Consider the following 19,777-nt stretch of genomic DNA (forward strand, 5'->3'; position numbering starts at 1 on the left):
AGAATTGGATAAAAACGGCCATTTAGAAAGCTTGCTTTAAATCAGGGCTGCGGAGTCGGGACTCAGGACTCGGTTTGTTTTGCTGGAGTCGGACTCTGGACTCGACATCACAAAGAACCTGAGAAACACAATGATAAAGCTAACCGCCACTCCAAACTGAACGCATCCCAACCACAACCATAAGCGATTGATTACATCGGTCTTTGTAATCCTTCTGTTAACTATCAATTGTTTCTTGTGATCCTGAATATTTTAGTTGCACCGTTTTAAACGACTCGGCAGATTCGGCTAATGGGCCCAGCTATTATCTTTGAAAGTTAATGAAGTGCTGAACAACATAAAACAAAACAGTAAACAAGGCTCAACTAAAGTCAATCTGTTAAGTTTTTATATGCACGTTAAAGGCGCTGAGAGCTTTTGGGTGGGCCGAACCTTGCCCTACAAGCGAATCTGTTAACTGCGGTTTGGAAATCGAAATTCGCAACTTAATTATAGTGCATCAATGTTTCTGCATTGTAGGTGTCTGTTGTCACGAATAGGTGGCGAACATTTTGCAACTTAACAAAGTTTCTCAACACTGTTTTTAGCTAAGGGAGCCATAAATGTCAAATATTCTTGGTTGTATTTCCATGAGAGCCATATAATACTTTTTAACATCTTTTTATAGGTTAGCAAAAACTAGCAAATTGAGCAGGGCCGTTGTTTTTGTTCTCATTTAAAGGACTGAACATAATATGCAAAAATTAATTAGCTAAGTTTGGACAACTTTGATTACAGAGTTCCGTTGAAGAATAAGGCCTTTTGAACATGAAAACATTCGCGCGAAGCGCCAAAAAATTGCTACTATGTGTAATAAAAAAGAAAATATAAAGTTAGGAAAGCGGTCGTAGCCACTTGAAATTTTATTCAGATCATGCTGTGAAACCACAGCTTGAAATTTCGTCAAAAGAGCCATATGGCGTCACAGAAAGAGCCATATATGGCTCGCGAGCATTAGGTTCCCGACCCTTGAGCTATAGGATAGAGAAAAAAAACCTTAAAATCTAACCCCGTTATTAATATATATATATAAATTTAGTATTTAAATACCTTATATAAAGAGACATTAAATTCCTTTTGTGTTGAGAATAGCACAAATAAATAAATAAAATACGACATTCGTTTTTGTTTCGGAGATTAAATTGCAATGTCCAACGTCCCCACGCATTTTTAGTCAACCGGTCGGTTTAAAACAGCATAATCGTTCATATTGTAAACGTTTTTTTGGCAAAACAAAAAAATAATTGAAAAACTGGTGTTTGAGAAGGAATAGGTTGTTTTTTGTAATAGTTTGTTTTACCTTAACGCAATATCACACTCAAAAAATCAAATACACGTAGACTATAGAATTTTAGTGAATTTAATTTTTGTTGACTACGTCCGATACAGCGACAACACCATCGCTTTTTAAAAATCTGTGAAATAAATAATAGACACGCATCCAAAATCAAATTCAGAGTTCAGAAAACAGTGCTTCAAGAACTGCATAGCATATTCATTTACAAAAAACGAGTGATAAATTTTTCCTTTTTTGCCTAATCTGTGCTTTTCTTTAAAAAATGTTTTTGCAGGAAGATAACAACGGCGCGTTCGGTGCGCCACACCACAATTGCACAAGCCAGGAAACAAAGTGCACCGATAGAGAAATGGGCAAACTTCCAAGTCCAGGCGGTCGAACAACAAAAATACGCTTCTGACAGTTGGCAGATGAAACTAGAAGTTAGAAGGCTAACCACAACAATTTTGTCCGGAACCATGCCATACAAAGGTGACGTCACGCCATTCACGCCCTTGTAAGATCTAAAATGACATAAAATAAAGCTAATGTATAAAAACAAAACTATTACACTACAATTAAAGGCTACTAAAATTAACGATAATTAATTTTTGTCTGACATTGATAAGTTTTACTTTCCAGGAAACAAAATTATAAATTAACCGGTTAACTAGATTACAAAAAAAAAAGAAAATGGTAAAAACGTCTTGTGAGGCACAGTTTATAATAAATGTTTGCGCATGGCACATGGATATAATACGTTTCTAAAATCTGCTGCTTCCGCCAACGCCTTTCTTATGAAACACAACACATTAATTAATAGTAGTGTAAAAAGGTCTTTCAATCATATTTTTTTATTTTATTGATTTATTAACTTTTATTAGAAGGCAAGAGTTTTTTGTGCGCTACCAGATAATACATTACAGCTGTTATTGGAATCAATATTTCGGACTGGAGTTCTTGGTAGTTTACCACATTAAAGACTACTGATTGTACTAAAATATAAGGGAATGTCACCAGCAGGGTAACCAACATAAATATTTTAACTATGAACAGGTGAACTACTTAATTCGCCTTACTAGCCTTTTTGGAAGAGTGGGAAACCTAAGAATAGATTAGTCTTACGTCGTAATAAACCAAATGCTGTGAATAATCCTTGCTCCCATGTTGAAACAATTTGCTAAAATAAATCCGACAGACCCAATAGATTTGGTAAGGTAAAATGAGGAAAGTAGAAAAATGAAAGAAAACAAAAGCATTTTCTTATTATATCTGAAAACACAATATAAATTATATGTTTACAATTTACTTGATAAAAAAATTTAATAAAATATTACACTTATGTTATTTACTTATCAACTTGTTGTTGACTCATAGCTGCAAAAACGAAGCACTCAGTTGTTCCATTAATTGCAATTGTCAAAACATAAAGGCAATAAAATTTTAGAAGGATTGGTCCAGTTCCTGAAAGTTAAATATACATTTTCATTTTTAGTTCTTGGGTAAATATTTACTTACAAATATTTCATGGTTTTTCATCATTTTGCATATCGAAAAACAACTACTAAAAACAACATTTGTAGTAATTAGAAATCAGAATTTTAATTTCTGCTAACTTTTGTTGTTAGAAAACCTATACATAATTAAAATGTCTAGAAATTCATGCCTTCCTGTTGTAAGCACAATGTGACAACAATAATTTAGCCACAATTTTTTTTTAATCTGGAGAACACTATTGCAATTTTTTATATATGCTTTTCAAAAGAAAAAATAGTTTTAAAGTTTTAGAAAAAAAAAAACAGGTTTAATCAAGATAAAAAGGTTTAGAACAAGGGTGTCCAAAACATGGCACATACTTAATGTGTTATTCAGCAAACAAAAAATACTAAATTTGTTATACAACCAATTGTCATTGTTTATTTACAATATAAAAGAATTGCTGCAAAAAGACAAGGAACAATTACTTCTGACACATTAACACTATACTGTAGGGCAGTGCTCTGCAAACAACTAACTAATTATGATTAAACTTGCCAAAGGCCCTGGAAATTTGACGTTTTACATTATTTTGTAAATTCTGATTTTTTAGTTTTATGGTCCTCCTACAACATATTAAGATGGCTAAAGGGACTTTAGCCATAAGACCAAAATTAGAACAACATTAACGTCAGAATTAAACACAGTGCGAAAGAATCAAAATTTTCTTTCAAAGATAAGAATGTATAACACATATGTCTGAGTACAATTACCTGAACTAAGAGTTGCTCCTCCATATAGGTCTAAGAGTAGTTGAGAGTATGGTAAGCCAAAAGCCAAGATGACGGAGGCTATCAATACAACTAATCTGAGTAAACAGAAAAGAACTTCAGAAACTCTTTCTATTTCAATCTGTAGAGTAAACACACTACTACAAATCAGGAATATTCATATAACTGTATTTCAAATAGAATGGTACTGTAATTTACCTGAGGTTGTTTTACAAAATTTTCACCGCGCTTCAATGTTTGTGCAAAGAACAAATAAAAACTTTCCTCAATTGGGAGAAAAATAAATCTGAAAAAGCCATTTGACAAAACAGAAGATCCATTTATTTATTCATAAAATGTGTTATTGTGTTAAGTATTATACAAAACATTGCACACTCTTTGTGAAAGCATATTTAAAAAAAAAGAATTAAAAACATTTTTAGATATCACAAAATATAAGAATTTAGTCAAAACACACACAAAAAAAACTATTACCTTGCTACTAATGAACCAAGATTGTTAATGACATCATATACTCCTTGATCAGCAAAACTTAACACATTTAATATTGTCATAACATATCTTTCACCTATGGGGTAAAATAAAAGTTTCTAGTTGTAGATGCTTGCATTCTAAAAAAACAAGTAATTACCTTCTGTCAAGAACTGCTTTAATATTGATTGCTTGAAAAAACTGAAAGTTAATTTTGCACTGTTCACATTGATAAACTTTCCATGCTTATGAACACAAGGAAAAAAGTCTTTTATTCTCCGGAAAGGAAAGTCATCAATTTCTTTAAATTTATCGGTTAAAACAAACCAGGAAAAATAACCGTAGAAAATCCCAATGTAACAGAAAGTAAAAGCTGCCTGCAAGCATATACATAAATTGTAAGTATTTTACTCAATAAAGTAACTTTAAAGATTTAAAGCAAAACATAGATTTATTCAATGTTTGTTAATTAAAAAAAATATGTTTCATTTCACTCACCTGGGCAATACAAAATGAGATAAGACCCCATTGAGGGAAATATAGAACAAGAAGAGCAGTAGTTATGCATTTGACAAAAATGGCAAGACCTTCACTGATGACTTTTAGTTTAATAAATAGAAAATATTGTGCAATCACCCACAATGGTTCAGCAAACAATTCAAACCACGCACACATTCCAAATACATAAACTGACAATGCATAATGAGGAGTGATGGATGGGTCAGGGTTTTCCAGAAGATTTATCCAGCAATAAGTGGCTACAAAATTACACACCACACCAACTGGTATCCTTAAAAATAATAGCATACATAGCTTTGCACGAAGTAAATAGTTTAGCAATGAGAATATTGTCTTCAGAATGTTTAAAATACACCTATAACAACTTGCATGTAAATATATTCTGAAGAAAGCAACGAGTCTAACAAATGCATAAACTAGGTTTTTAACTGGGTGTTAATTGTTTGTTTGTTAACTAATATTGTACATTTTAATTTTACCAAGATCCTCCATTGCAACATTTGCAAAATATTACTGAAGGAGTCCTATATTAAAATGGTTTAATATTTGTGAATACAATTTAAGACTTTTTTTGGTCTTTTCACTTTTTTATTTGTTTTTTTTTTATTGGGATTGCTTTTATTCTTTGACTTTCATTTATTGGTTTATTTATTAATTTTAAAGTGACAAATTAAATAAATAGTTAAAACACTTTGGAAAAAAAGTTAGGTATTTTTATTAATGAGCATGGAGGTCATGCGTGTCAAGAGTTCATTTACAGGCCAGAAATTATGAAGGAAAAGAACCACTGGCATGGACCATCAAATATTTTTTATTGTGGTAAATTTGTGTTAAGTATCATTTTTTATTCTAATTATGTTGTTTATTACTATCTGTTTCAATTTATTTTACTATTTTAAAATATTAGGTTTAGTTTTATACAATAATTTTTAAAGAAAAAGACATAAACACACATAATATATAGTTTTTTATGGCATGTTATCATTAAACTTACATACACCACAATAGGTTGATTGTGTAAGTCCACCTAAGAAGATTAGATGTTGGTTTGACTTGTATATCTTCCCTATTTGTGCTAAGGCAGGCTCTATGAAAAAACAATATAATAGTTAACAAAACATAGACTATTAAAAAACAAACTAACTGCTTTTACCTCCGGAATGCTTCTCTTGAAACAAATAATACTGTGCTGTAAAGAAGAAGGAGGCGTACGTTGACAATGCCTAGGGTCTCCTTGGTGATATGACGCAATATGAACGCATTTAGTACAAACGTTAAGGCCCGAAACAAGAGCTGTGAATGAAAAAAACTGTTTAAAATTAACATTAGGTAAAAACTAAATTGCGTAAATGTTTGCTAAAACTGTGGACAGAAATAAGAAACAATAATATTTTAGTAACTATTTGTAAACTATTAACAACATTTCTTATTGCATTACAAATTTAACAACACTTCTCTAAAACCCAATCAAATTGCTATATAACAACCATCAAGCAATTAGTTTAAGTGAGAATAACTGGCTTAAAATTTAAATAAACAACAACAAGTAGGAAAAACTATGGCTTAAACATTTAGTTTATCACTTTGTTTTCCTTGTAAAACACACATAAAGACATTAAAGTGGTGATTGAGCTCCTTCATAGCATGAATTTTATATGCACTGCCCAAACCACCTTCAGGCTGTGGGCAGCAATAAAATGCCTGGTTAATTCGTGAATGCAAAAGAGCCATTGAACACATTACACATGGCTCTTCAGTTAAGTATGCATCAAAACCTGAACAAATATAGTATGATTCATTAGTGTTGTTTGTCTCATGTTGTAAAGTGTCCTTATAAAAAAGTCCATCACTGATCTGTGGAAAATCTTTCAGGAAAGGTTTGAAGCTACTATTACCACCACCTTGAGATCTAGCAACCAAATCCAACGCCACAATAACAGCATGGTTCATTGGATGCTTCTCCATAATGCCATCTTGCAACTCACACTTAACAGTTGTCAAATCAAATGCAGTTGCTATTGTGATGTTTTTTCTTGGATCACATATAACCACCCCCATACAACATTTTTGGTCCATTAATACTCCCTTTTGAGCAACCTTTATTGCTAGGTGCATGTTAGCTTCAATAGTTTTAAGAGCATTTTTGTCAAACAATGAGCAATCAACCAATTTTGTCACAGTTTTATCCTCATGGAAGGATACAGGCCAATGCAATTTGCTTATTTCAAACTGTTTTCTTGTAAGTGCAGGTCTGCATGGAATTTTGGTTAAAAATGGATTTTCTAAATATGATTTAATTGGCTGCAAAATCGGCAGTTTTAATACGTCAGCAACTGGCAGTTTTGTAAAGTCATGATGCAAGATGTCTGTAAATAACAAAACCTGAAGCTCCTTGGTACTTGTTTTGGACAGGTTCCTTACTCTTTTTAAATGTTGCAAACCATTTAGGGGAAAATGTTCAGTCAGGAACTTTAAAACTAAACAAGCATGTTTCTTATCGGAAAGGTTACAAGCAACTCCAATTGTTAAGTCAATGGATGTTTCTGTTGGCAGGTATTCATCACCCAACACAGATACAATTTTAAACTTTTGCTTTTTTTCTTCAGGATTAGGCTTGTAATTGTTAATCCTTTTCTTTTTTTCTGGTGGCGCTATGTCCTCCATATATCTCACTTATAGGCCTCTTCTTATTATTTAAACCTGAAATACTTGGTTTATAAAATTTGAAGGTTTAATGGTGGTGACTCAAAATTGATTTTTAACAAATTTTATTATAGATTTATTCACTTCACTGAGGATAAGACAAGTAATTTCAAAGCATATTAGAACAAACCATTTTATAGTTCGTAGCAATTTAAAAATCAGACGACCATGAATTTCCAACTAGATACTGAACTTAGTATCTACTGGTATTTATTAGAAAAAATTGCTACTAATAGAAGATAATATTTTAAATATAAGCTTGTTTGCAGTGATATATTTGTAACAAAACCTAACAATAACTAAAATATACAAACCTGCAAAACCATGTTGTAAGAAGCTAGTTTAGTTGTGCTAGCCAAAAGCTTATTGATGTCTTTATTTGACTTTGACATAATTTTGTATAAATACTAATTGGCTAAAAAATTAAAAGTTAACCTGAAAAAGAAATAAAAGTTTTGATACTGTTGGTGTGTATAAAAGGGCAATTTGTTAAAGAACTACTGTCAAAAAGGGAAATTGAAAAAACAAATGAAATTGAAATCATAACACAAAGCACATTTAAGGAGTGCTTTTATATCAACCAAAATAAAACGCAAACATAAATGATTAATAATCTCTTTTAAACTGTGAGAAGTTTAGTTCATTTTCTATGGAAAGTATGATTAAGAATTATTTTGACTCATACACAAAATCTATTTTTTTTCTTTTTTTTCTTTTTTTTTCCAGTTCAAGCAACTACACTTTATGCCCCTTTGAGAAACAGATGAAGTCTTCCATTTATGTTTTTCTTGTCTGGATTAAGTTTTTTTAGAATCATTGCAACCCTGTTTACAATTTCTTCACTTGATAAACCAGTCTTTTTGGTCTTGAATTTCTTGAGTAAGTCTTTCGTTGTAATGGGTTTGTGAGTCAAATACTTTTTGACAGCTTCCTCAGTAATTCCACTTTGTGAAGATTCTTTTAAAGGGGGGCTGTTAGAAAACATTTTGGGACGTTTAGAGGAATCATTTCCGCTGGAAGATGGAGCCCCTCGTTTTCCCAGAACTGAAGTACTGCTGCCGCCTACCAGCGGTGACAGTCTTCCTTGGTTGTCCAACTTCTTAGAAACATCAGATATCTTTGATTTGGTTGGGGTTGAACCTAAATATAAACATATTGATTTCAATATAAACAATTAAAAAAACTTAAGGATTGTGACTAGTCCAAAAAATTCATATGAAAAATTTAGTTTTGAATTATATTCAACAACGGTTGAACTGTATTCTTCATTAGAGCAATATACGGTATACGCAAGCCGGCAGAATTAAACACCCAGGCCTAGTTTACCGAATTAGGTTAGGTTCTGTCTTTTTTTCGACCCGTAATCAGTAAAACACCAAAATCATGTGGTTGAAGATGCTAAGACACTAATGCACTACTTAAAACAACAGTGTTTTGTTTACATTAATATATTTCTAATAAGTCAAAATTATGTCAAAAAATATATTTTAAGGTCAAAATTTTAATTTTTCAGGTCAAAATTTATCATTTTTAGGTCAAAAAATAATCACCCTAATTATATGTATATACTGTTAAAAAAGCCAGAAAATCATACTATAACTTTCCAAATTAGTAGATATAACACAAAAAGTTACAGGTATGTAAAGGTAAACAGTTTACTTTTGTCAAAAGTATACTAAATATTTGGTGGATTTAGAGCAGGGTTTGACAACGTTTTGAGTTTGTGACCAAAACCAAACTCTGAAAGAATATTAAATTTTTTTTTTAAGCATGTACTTTTTTCACATTTTATTAAAATAACTTTGAATCAGGTGGACCTAGGATATTTAAAAAAAAATGTTTCATTGATGGAGGCAGTAAAGTTATTGTGTATTGTGTAAAGCTCGAAAAAATATTTGTTTGACAAATTATGTTGTTTTTTTTTAACAAAATATTTTAGAGCCATATTTCGCACTAAGTAAATAGTTATGAAAATCTGAAATCAGTGGTTACGAAGGGTTTAAAGATTTGACATGGAATATATACCTATTAAGCCATTTGGGCACAAGACTCCTAAAGAGGCAAGTATGTGCCAACAAGCCATATTCGTTAAACAACATACTGACCTCCAAGTTCTGATGTAGGCGTTGAAGATCGACTGCTTCCTTTACTACCCTTACCACCTTTTTTGTCTTTTTGTTTTTTTAGATTCATAAAAAGTGCACTTTTTGACAGGGAATCATCATCCTCAATATCACTACCAGACTCGGAGGATGTTGCACTATCATCACTTCCTTTAATTATTTTATTCACAGCATCATTCTCTTTAGATTCTGTTTTATTTTGGTCTTCTTCATCTTCGCTACTGGATGACGATTCTTGCTCATCTAATCCCTTGGGAACAACTCTTGAATCATTTCCTTCCTCATTTTCACTGCTTACGTCACTTGCATATGCAACTTCATCCCCTTCATGTTCGCCATCATCAGAATCTTCTATTGCTTCTTCTTTTTCATTGTCAGATGCTTCTTTTTTAACCTTCTTCTTTTTCTTTTTTGATGACGACCCCTCTTCATCTTCACTGCTACTATCACTCATATATAGTTCAAGATCTTCATCATCATGTATAACAAGATCAGTTCGGATATCCGCTTTCTTCTTTTTAGCAGCTTTCTTAACTTCACTCTTTACCTCAGAGTTTTCACCTTCTTCCTCCTCGTCCTTTATGTGAAGCCTTTGTCTTGCCATGTAGTTTAAGTGATTTAGAATTTTGTCCCGTTTATCCCAAGCTGCCTCCGCTTCCTCGTCAGTCAAAGTTCTATGGGATATCTTTCGACGAAAGTTATACCAGTCAGCAGCTGGGTATGCTTCAAAGGCACAGTCTGGCCGTTGAATGAACACAAAATACATTGAACCTTCTCCTATACCACCCTCTTTTTTTCCAGAAAACTCTTTCATTACCACATTTGGTTTTAAATCTGTTGGAACTTTGCCATTAACTTTTTTCTTAAAGTCTTGCTGATTTTCAATGGTTGAGATTTTAAGATTCCATGGCTGATCGCTTTCATTGAAAACAACTTTTTTTCGACCATATTTCAGTTTTCTGGCCTGCAAAGTTGATGAAAACAAAAATGTTAGGATGGAAACAACAATACGTTAAAAATGTAAAAATATATGTAGTTGAATAAGCAAGTAGTGAAAGGTTAGTTACTAGGAGAGTACCTGTTCCCTTTGTTTTCTCCCATATTCACTCCCTTCTCCAAATTCTGGATAGATTTCTTCTTCCACATAAATTTTCTTTGCACTCAAATCTCTAGTCAGTGAACCTTCAACCCAATTCTGAAAATCAACTCTAATGTAGACAAAAACTGGTAAAGCTATTCATTTTGTGATATAATTATATAACTTCTCCTTATCATTTTAAAAACTGTATTATGTTAGTAGGGCTGTAACAATTTACATAAACCTAAAACAAAATTTATGTATATATAGGGATGGCCAAACCCCAAAACATAGAATGATAAATAACAATAATATGATACAACTTTAAGTTAGTTAATTAACTTGTGAACATTTTTTTCTGCATTTCAAAAGTACATCCAGTATAGGTTTTGATCAAAGCACAATAAAACTTGAAAATTTAAGTGCGACATATGAAAGTGACATATCTAGCACTACATATCTTACACGAATATCCACACGATCAGATGCATTGAACTTCATCACATTGTATTTTTTTGACATTTGTTTTGGGACTCTCACGACATATTCATCAGTGTGATTAGAAGCCATGATTTATGTAAAGTTTTTAGACTGGAAAAAGTTTAAGTAAAATTTTACAGAAATAGCACTACTAAGGAAACATACACTTACATTACATAAGTACATTAAATTGTTTTACCAAATTTGGCCTAAAAGGTTTTAAAATGCATGCACTTTTCATGTTTTTATTGTGAAACTCAAATCTTAAAACCAACAGATATTAAAAATAAAAAGGGCGCATTTTGAAATGGACCGCCTGCTGTATTGATTGATCCAATATTGTGATACCTGTAAACAGCATTATTATGCCAGTTGCGGAACGTGAAGTAGGTCAGCAGTAACAATCGGCGTCTGGCATTTAACACACACCTGAGAAAAACGTTTTTCTGTTTGCGTTCGGTAATAAAGAGTAGCTCCATGCGCGACGAAGTTAACAAAAGGCAAAAAAAAAATATTTTTTCTGGTGTGATTGCAGCCACAGTAGAAGCTTATTCTTAAAGGCGACCGGGTAACACTTTAGTAGGTCTCCAGCTAAGTGCAACGTGGTGGTAATGGTTGTGACACAAGGTCTCTTGTGTACGTGGTTCACAATTGTTTAGTTGAACCTGTTTATTGGAACAAATTTTGAATGGTATAAACATGGGATCGTTACTATCGTAGACCAGCGTTATATCGGTTGCTATATAGCTTAGTGATATATATTTATAGTTAATCAACATTTGTTTTTCTCATAGGGCTCAGAGGTGGTGGGGTTGGCAATTTGCTAACTCCTCCTTCGGTTCGGGCTCATCATTGCCCCGTTTGTTTGATTTTATTTGAAGTTCTGGCAATCAACATTTCGTAAAATTGATTCACTGTGTTGAAAATCAGTACTTTCTTTGATCACAAACACTTAGCTTTTAAACATTGAGTATAAATCGTAAATTTGTAAACCCCAGAATCTAAATAAAAATATTTCTCGCCAAAGTTGCGTGTCACTGCATCATTTTTTATCGATTCTGTTCACAAGTATGTGTCTTTACATCACGTGTTTTTGCCTTTCTGGAAAGATAGCAATGGCGTTTTTAGTGAAATCGGCCCTTGCAGTAAGAAGACTGTTTTTTGTTAGTTTTATTCTCTTTCGTTCAGGACTTCTATCGAAAAAAATATGATGAATTTTGTTTCCACTGCAAATAGTTTAAATATATTAACAGGAAAAAATAAGTCGCTTTGCTAACGATTAAAGTGGATAAAAAAATACGCCAGTCGGACCATCCCACATAGCAATTGGCCTATAGCTGCTGTTTTGTTTGCTCGCTTGGATACAATCTTACTACGATTTTAAGTCTTAATTTATTTTATTGTTTTATATTAAAGTTAACATTTTTAAGTGAACATGTCTGGTTGCCGAGTTTTTATTGGACGCCTGAGCTACAAAGCCCGTGAGAGTGACGTAGAAAGATTTTTCAAGGGTTTCGGAAAGATTCGGGATGTCAACTTGAAGAATGGCTACGGTTTTGTGGAGTTTGATGATGCCCGAGATGCAGATGATGCCGTTTATGAGATGAACAACCGTGACCTTTGTGGAGAACGCGTGACTGTTGAACATGCAAGGTATTCTAATCGATCTTGACCATTGTAGTTATGCACTATACATGGTGACCTGAAATTTATTGTACAATTTAAATATTATTGATTATATCTGCGTGCTCAACATTAAAAAGATAAGGAACTTAAATTTAATGGCGCTGGTCTAGAAACCTACCACATTTTCGTCCGGGGGAATATATTGCTAACATTATTTGTGTAAGGGGGGTAATACTAATTTACAGAATGATGAATGGTCGGAATGCTCACTAATTTACGGAATGGTCGGAATTGTCGGAATGGAATGAATAGGGCCGAAACTAATTTGATGAATGGTCGGAACGGAATTAACTGTCGGAATGAAATGAACGAAGCTGTAGGAACAGAATGAACTGTTGGAATGAAATGAACGAAGCTGTAGGAACAGAATGAACTGTCGGAATGAGATGAACGAAGCTGTTAGGGTTGGGGTTAGGGTTAGGGTTGAACTTTCGGAATGAAATGAACGAAGCTGTAGGAACAGAATAAACAGTCGGAAAGCTTCGTTCATCTCATTCCGACAGTTCATTCTATTCCGACAGTTCATTCTGTTCCTACAGCTTCGTTCATTCCATACCGTCAGTTCATTCTATTCCGACAGTTCATTCTGTTCCTACAGCTTCGTTCATTTCATTCCGACAGTTCATTCTGCTACTACAGCGTCATACATTCTATTCCGACAGTTCATTCCGTTACGACCATTCATCAATTTAGTTTCGGCCCTATTCCGACCATTCCGTAAATTAGTGAGCGTTCCGACTATTCCGACCATTCATCATTCCGTAAATTAGTGTTACCCGTGTAAGGGCGAGAGTTTGGGTTTGGATGGGTCAGGTGTTGCTAATATTATTATTCGCACATATTTATGCTTTCCTTACAATTTGAACTTTAACAACTTGTTTCGTTAGACCAGCGCCAACTTAACTAATATTTGATCAAAAATAGTATTTTTTTTAATTCGTCTAAAGCAGTGATTCCCAAACTTTTTTTCTCGCGTACCATTTTGAGCTTTTGTACATTGATCATGTACCACTAATTTAGGCCTACATCCGACTAGAATATCTTAAACTATAACTATTTTGGCATATAGATAAGAAAATGAGCATGTAGCTGTATTAAAGTTCAACAAATGTCATTTCAGGAAGACATAAAATCCAAAAATTAAACAAAACACAGCAAATAGTTTCAATGCGATTCATGTAGTTGTTTTTTCTCCACCAGCTGCTAACAATTAGAGTTTTATTACTTAACAAGATAAGTGTTACGTCATAAACATGCGGAACCTCAAATTAAAGGTAACTAAAACGCAACATCGCAAATTGCCCAATCTGAAAGTTTTAAAAGTTGAAAGTTGTCGGAAATTGATATAGATGCTTCAAAAAGTTTTCGCAAAATTTATACGTTGTCGCGTACCACCTAAAAGACTCTCGCGTACCACCGGTGGTACGCGTACCACAGTTTGGGAACCACCGGTCTAAAGCAATAGCTTTTTTTAACCATAATGAAGGATTTATAAGTTAAGGACATTGTTAACCAGTTTGAATTTCGTGGAACTTTATGCAATCTCAGATTTGCAGTCACCAAATTTCAAGCTGTGCAACAAAGGTTTTTTTCATACCCGAAAATAGGGAAACTAGCACAACTCAAACTGTTCTTTGCAATTTAGGTGTGCACACAAATTTCTTTAAAAAAACTCTTTATTGTGTATACCTGCCGCAAAATGCAGAACAGGTTAACAAAAAAAAGCAGTAAAAAAAAACCCTATATCTAAAACTTCTATTTCTTGTAAACCTATTGCCCACTACATCAAAGGGTTATCCCTGAATAAAAATGTTATCCTTTTAACCCATTTACATATTCAGTTTTAAGTAAATATCTACAGATATTTACAGTCCTTTAAATAAACCTCCTAACTAACACATTGTTAAAATTATTTATGCTTTGCTGCCAATGATGTATATATGTTCTAGTTGGGAAACAATCCTTGGCATTTAGCCACCTCCACTTTGCGCAGTAATTATAAGGTTGCTTTTAAAATTTGCAGGCTTAAGTAAATTACTACTGAAAACTGTAAGCATGGCTTAAGTTTTGTGTGTTCGGTTGATCAAAGTTTGGGCGACTGAATCAACTTCACACATTATTCTATCAAATATGCAGCTGCGACTGTAAATCCGTTTAATAGCAAATCAAATATGTTGTAAGACTATCAATAACCAGGGTAAGTTTATAAAATGTGGGAAATGAATAATATTCCGAATAAAACTAATTTAAGCAACAAATAAAGAAATAACCCAAACTATATGCAATGTTATGGCAGGTGCCGTGAACTGCTATGCAGTCTCTCTGGCCATAGTCTTGATGTTGGTTGTTCTTTTCGCATCGCCTCTGACGTGTAGACCTGTCTGGGTGTGCTACGATGTGACGTTTAACCACCGCCCTCGCTTGCTCTGATTGAGACGCATAGGCGGCCCCAGATTCAAGTGTTTTTGCCTCTCCTGTTCACTGTTGTGTGCCTACTACCAGAAGTATGGATGTTATGTTTCGCCTTGTGTCACCTGATCAGGGGAGTTCCGCGCAACAATGGTGGAGGTGGAGGAGGCGGCGGCCGTGACTTCAGAGATTACCGTGACGATCGACGAGGAGGAGGAGGAGGATACCGGGGAGGCGGCGGTCACAGAGGTGAACGTGATGAAAGAAGAATCAACTATTATGACAGCCGAGCAATCCAGAAGTATGGTCCTCCTACAAGGACAAAGTACAGGGTCATTGTTGAGAACTTGTCAACTAGGGTTAGTTGGCAAGATTTAAAGGTATGTTCTTTTATTGTTTGAAAAATGACATTTTGGGAATATTTTGTATTCCACATTAAGTTGTCCCATAGCTGAAATAGTCTTGCTCACAAGGCTATGAGAATGTGTTAATATGTCTAATTGAAGCCTTAGTTTATCGTTGGTACTATGACTAATCATAGGTGTGAAGCACGTTTAAACAGTTTGCCTGGTTATGTGTAAATACCCTGTTACCTATTTTGCAGGATTATTTAAGAGAAGCTGGTGAAGTGACTTATGCTGACGCCCACAAACATCGACGCAATGAAGGAGTTGTTGATTTTGCATCTTACGATGACATGAAGAGGGCCATTGACAAGCTGGACAACACTGAAATCAATGGACGAAAAATTCGCCTGGTAGAAGACAACTCTGCACGTTCTGTCAGCAAAAGCAGATCTCGTTCTAGATCTAGGTCACGTTCTCGCAGCCCAAGATCTCGCTCAAGGTATATGATAGTTGTTAGGACTATAAGGTATATATATGATAGTTGTTAGGACTATTTAACTATATAATAGAATGCCACTTGCCTTATACTATTTAATACCCTAGATTTTTTCCTGAAATGTTATTTTAAGTTTTTTAGTAAGCGAATTTGTTTCATCACAAAATTTCAACATTTTTAACAGGTCATTATCAAGGAGTCGATCAAGGTCCAGATCAAGATCTCGCTCGCGGTCACATCACAGCAGCGAGAATGGTAAAGCACATTCTCGTTCAAGGTCAGTAAAATTTTTCCTTTAATTTGTTTGTTATGTATTCTATTGCATGATTCAATGTCCACATAAATAAGTTTTACGTTTTACTATGCAGTGTGACAAAATTCTGTAATGAAAATCGTTGTATTTACCTGATTGGCAAGCTTTAAATAATTTTCTTTTTTTAAATGCAACAGATCTCCTGAAGACAAAAGAAGTGATGATCGCCGCAGTGCCTCAAAATCACGCTCTCGTAGTCCATCACCGGATAAAGCTGGTGACTAATCAAGTGATACAATTTGAGATGTAAGTTGTGGCCATATGGACATTTAAGGTCACATGTACTATAAGACTGAAGCAACCATTTTCATGAAGAATATGTGGTTCGGTGGGTGCAGTTTTACACTGCAAAGTTACATGATTTTTTTTTTTTTAAGTCTCGAAACATTTGTACAGCTTAGTTATAAAAAATTCTGATGATAAGCAATGTACTCTCTGAAGTGTTTGTCTTTCTACACAAAACAGCAGGTTTGGTCAGCAGAAAAAAAAGTTGTACAAAATTTGTTTATGATTTAAAATTTTCATCTACTTGTGTATAAGTATATGATGTTTGTGGTTTCTGACGAATGATTTTACGTTTGATATTTTTTCAATTAAGACCAATAATAAAAAGCCTTGACCAACACAGTTGTAATAATTCATTAGAAGGTGATAAATTCTCTACATACTTCATCACATATATTTTTGACATGTAGAATAAGGTGGAAACATTAGGGGAGATGTGGGACCAGAGGATCATAGGGACCAGGGACTCTAGGGCTTTTTACCCCTTTCCATTAGAAATAAAAATTTTAATTTTTTTGGAGAGGGAACGACATCTTTGTGTACAAGTTTTGAAACAATATGAAAATCTGTGTAAGATTTGAGACAATAAAACGATTTTTGAGGCAAAAAAGTAAAATTTTCACATCTAATAGGTTTTTTATTTTGTACTAAAGCAAAGTGATTATATATTGTGGTTTAATAGGAAAAATTATCATTGTATTTGGGTTAGATGATGGCAAATAGTACACTTGAAAAGCTGGACTAAGTTTCAACTCTGGCCATGTAAAGTGTAAATAGCCGCCATGGAGACTGTGGCTCACAACCTCGTGTTGATCAGTAAATCAGCAGTATTGTTTGCCTACCTAATAATCAAATCACAGAGATAAGCAAATTTTCTAGGTGTTCTCTAAACTTTAACAATAGGGTGTATCTTTATAGAATCCAAAACTATCGACGGCAGGTTATAGCCAGTCGATCACTGCTCCGCTGACGCGTATATTAACAAGTAAAACTCATAGTTAAAAACATGAGTATACAGGATCAGACGTTTTGTAAACTTTAAAGTTGGTCGTAGCCTTGAAAGCATTAACAGACACACAGACGATAGTGATGACGTCAAAATTGCTTCTTAAGGAACAATACGGAAATGTGAATTAAACTACAAAACCATGTATATAATAATACATACAAATTACCAAATATTGCAGATGAGAATTGCAGTTGTAATGGGCGGTGTTTCAGTTATTCAAAAACATGTTCTAAAATCAATGGTCCCTAACCCTTGAACCAATGGTTCACTTGAGTAGCATTTTTTGCATGCAAAATAAACAGCTATTCTGTACTAACATTTTAAGTTAAATGCTGTGGAATTTTGAAGGATAGATTAAAGTTTATTGTTAGGACTTCTAAATCCCATTTTACGAGGCAAATAAAACTCACAGATGCAAAAACGTCAAAAGTGACCCACTGGTCCCACATCTCCCCTACGCACTGCAGTCGGCAGGAATTAATTTCAAAAATATTACTACGCAGTGTTGTAGACAAGTTTTTTTAAATGATGAAGTCGTCCTAGTCATCGGTTCCCAAAATCATTATGATAGCGAGCCATGTTAGTGACATAAGAGTAAGCGGTTAAACTATTAATTATTATCAAGTTAACCAAGGATTTTCAACCTTTCTTGGGCGCCGCCGTTGAGAACCACGGAGTTAACTATTAAATTTGTGAATCTGTTTTTGGTCTTATGTTATTTTACGTTCGCTTGGCGCTGCACGTTTTTTGTATTCTGCGACTCCACACACTGTTCACTTGTCCGCGATTTCCAAAGTTTGTTTAAAAAGCTCTTCAAGGCGTACAAAAATGTAAGAAATAATCCAGGTAGGAAAGAGTAATATAAAGCACCCACGAGGCGGCAGCAAAGGCAGCCGCTAAAGAAAGGGCGTGTGAAGACCTTCATCAGTGGTAGTGAAAGCGGCTAATATTAAATAATTCGTGCTAGATCAGATGTAACGGAATTCCAAATAAATAAAGATTGTTTGGGAGTCCAATTGGCTTAATCATGGTATCGTAGCTAAAGGGTAAATATGTCGTCCTAATCGGAGAATACAAGTCTTTCTGGCAAAATGACCTGACGTAAGGCAGTGATTTATAACCGCCGAACACTTGGGGAAGTGCGGGACCCATGGAACACTAGCATATTGCGCCCCCTGTTGGCGGAACTAAATAAAATTTTGTTGTGGAAATGAGATTTTATGTACATAACTTCTTCTAAAATGTTCTGTAGCGTGCTTTTGGAAATAGGTAATGTATTCCAATCGTGGACTCGAGTAAGACCTCGTAAAACTACCAGTATCCCGAGTCCGAAGTGCGCATGCGCAGTACCAAATTTTTAAACTGATATGCCCGTCAATTGCAGTTTGTAATAACAGAATAGCACATGATGGATATTTTCGAACCATTTATTATAATGGATGAAATATATGACATCCCTATGAGTGGATTGCTGAATATCCACCGTATTTAGTTACGTAATTTGGCGGAATACAGACTGTAGAGTCAGAGTCGGACTCGATCGGCACTAGAAACGAAATTGCATATTTGACTTTTATAATGTTAGCAGATATGTTCTCCTAAAGAAGAAAAACAATTGATATAATAAACCTGGGTTGCAAATTCCACCAGAAATAAAAAATATATATTATTTCAGCATTATGTCCTTCTTTTCATGTGTTTTCATTTTATTTCTGAAAATACATTTTTCGTGCCGCTATTTCTACACCATTAACTGATTAACTGAGTAGTTATGCACTTCACGAATATTCAGCGCAGTGTTTTTAGATACCGTTATGCTCTGTTCCATGGGTCCCATGGGGTGTTCCATAGGTCCTGTGGGGTGGGGCCGATGGAACAAAAAATAACGTTTTTATATTGACGCAGGTGGGGCTAATTCAAGTCTCTTTAGTGTTTTGCCTCATGAATTAACTTGTTCGAGGTAAAAGTCGCTTGTTCGAGGTAAAGTCTTATTCAAATTGAATTGTTCACCTTTTGCTTCGTATTAAGCCTTAGCTCAGTTAACAACAACTCGACCTTGCAGCAGCAACCATTCTGTTTACTAACTGGACGAGACTGGATATATATATTGATATAACGCGCTGCTTATAACAAGGTGAAAATTTGCATGAAAAATTGCGACATTTTACAGCAGCTTACTTCTCAAAAAGGTGCGGATGTTTTTACCTGGCGATTACTCATTGTGAAACGTGCCGAGAGACATTTCACAGGCGGCGAAAAGCGGAAATAATAAGTCA

The 19,777-nt window shown here is 34.2% G+C and overlaps 3 protein-coding genes across 3 annotated transcripts; 1 reads left to right on the top strand and 2 right to left on the bottom strand.

Moving 5' to 3' along the window:
* Positions 1-1,380: 1,380 nt before the first annotated feature.
* LOC146148156 (man(5)GlcNAc(2)-PP-dolichol translocation protein RFT1-like) lies at positions 1,381-7,987 on the bottom strand. The gene is made up of 11 exons (XM_083386451.1): positions 7,590-7,987; positions 5,726-5,865; positions 5,567-5,659; positions 4,552-4,843; positions 4,214-4,430; positions 4,057-4,150; positions 3,781-3,868; positions 3,565-3,703; positions 2,668-2,779; positions 2,441-2,587; positions 1,381-1,839 (listed from the first exon to the last, which is right to left on the bottom strand). Exons 1-11 carry the CDS (start codon positions 7,665-7,667, stop codon positions 1,575-1,577), a joined length of 1,665 nt encoding a protein of 554 aa, XP_083242577.1. The 5' UTR covers positions 7,668-7,987; the 3' UTR covers positions 1,381-1,574.
* Positions 7,711-11,762, bottom strand: LOC146148157 (general transcription factor IIF subunit 1-like). The gene is made up of 4 exons (XM_083386452.1): positions 10,942-11,762; positions 10,477-10,593; positions 9,381-10,362; positions 7,711-8,415 (listed from the first exon to the last, which is right to left on the bottom strand). Exons 1-4 carry the CDS (start codon positions 11,044-11,046, stop codon positions 8,018-8,020), a joined length of 1,602 nt encoding a protein of 533 aa, XP_083242578.1. The 5' UTR covers positions 11,047-11,762; the 3' UTR covers positions 7,711-8,017.
* A 613-nt stretch (positions 11,763-12,375) lies between these two features.
* LOC146148158 (serine/arginine-rich splicing factor 4-like) lies at positions 12,376-16,832 on the top strand. Its single transcript, XM_083388462.1, has 5 exons — positions 12,376-12,609; positions 15,185-15,431; positions 15,656-15,897; positions 16,079-16,171; positions 16,345-16,832. The coding sequence occupies exons 1-5, from the start codon at positions 12,392-12,394 to the stop codon at positions 16,430-16,432; spliced, it is 888 nt and encodes a 295-aa protein (XP_083244588.1). The 5' UTR covers positions 12,376-12,391; the 3' UTR covers positions 16,433-16,832.
* The last annotated feature ends 2,945 nt before the right edge of the window (positions 16,833-19,777 follow it).

This window comes from Ascidiella aspersa, chromosome 4, assembly GCF_963924565.1.
Source record: "Ascidiella aspersa chromosome 4, kaAscAspe10.2, whole genome shotgun sequence".
NCBI lineage: Eukaryota > Metazoa > Chordata > Ascidiacea > Phlebobranchia > Ascidiidae > Ascidiella > Ascidiella aspersa.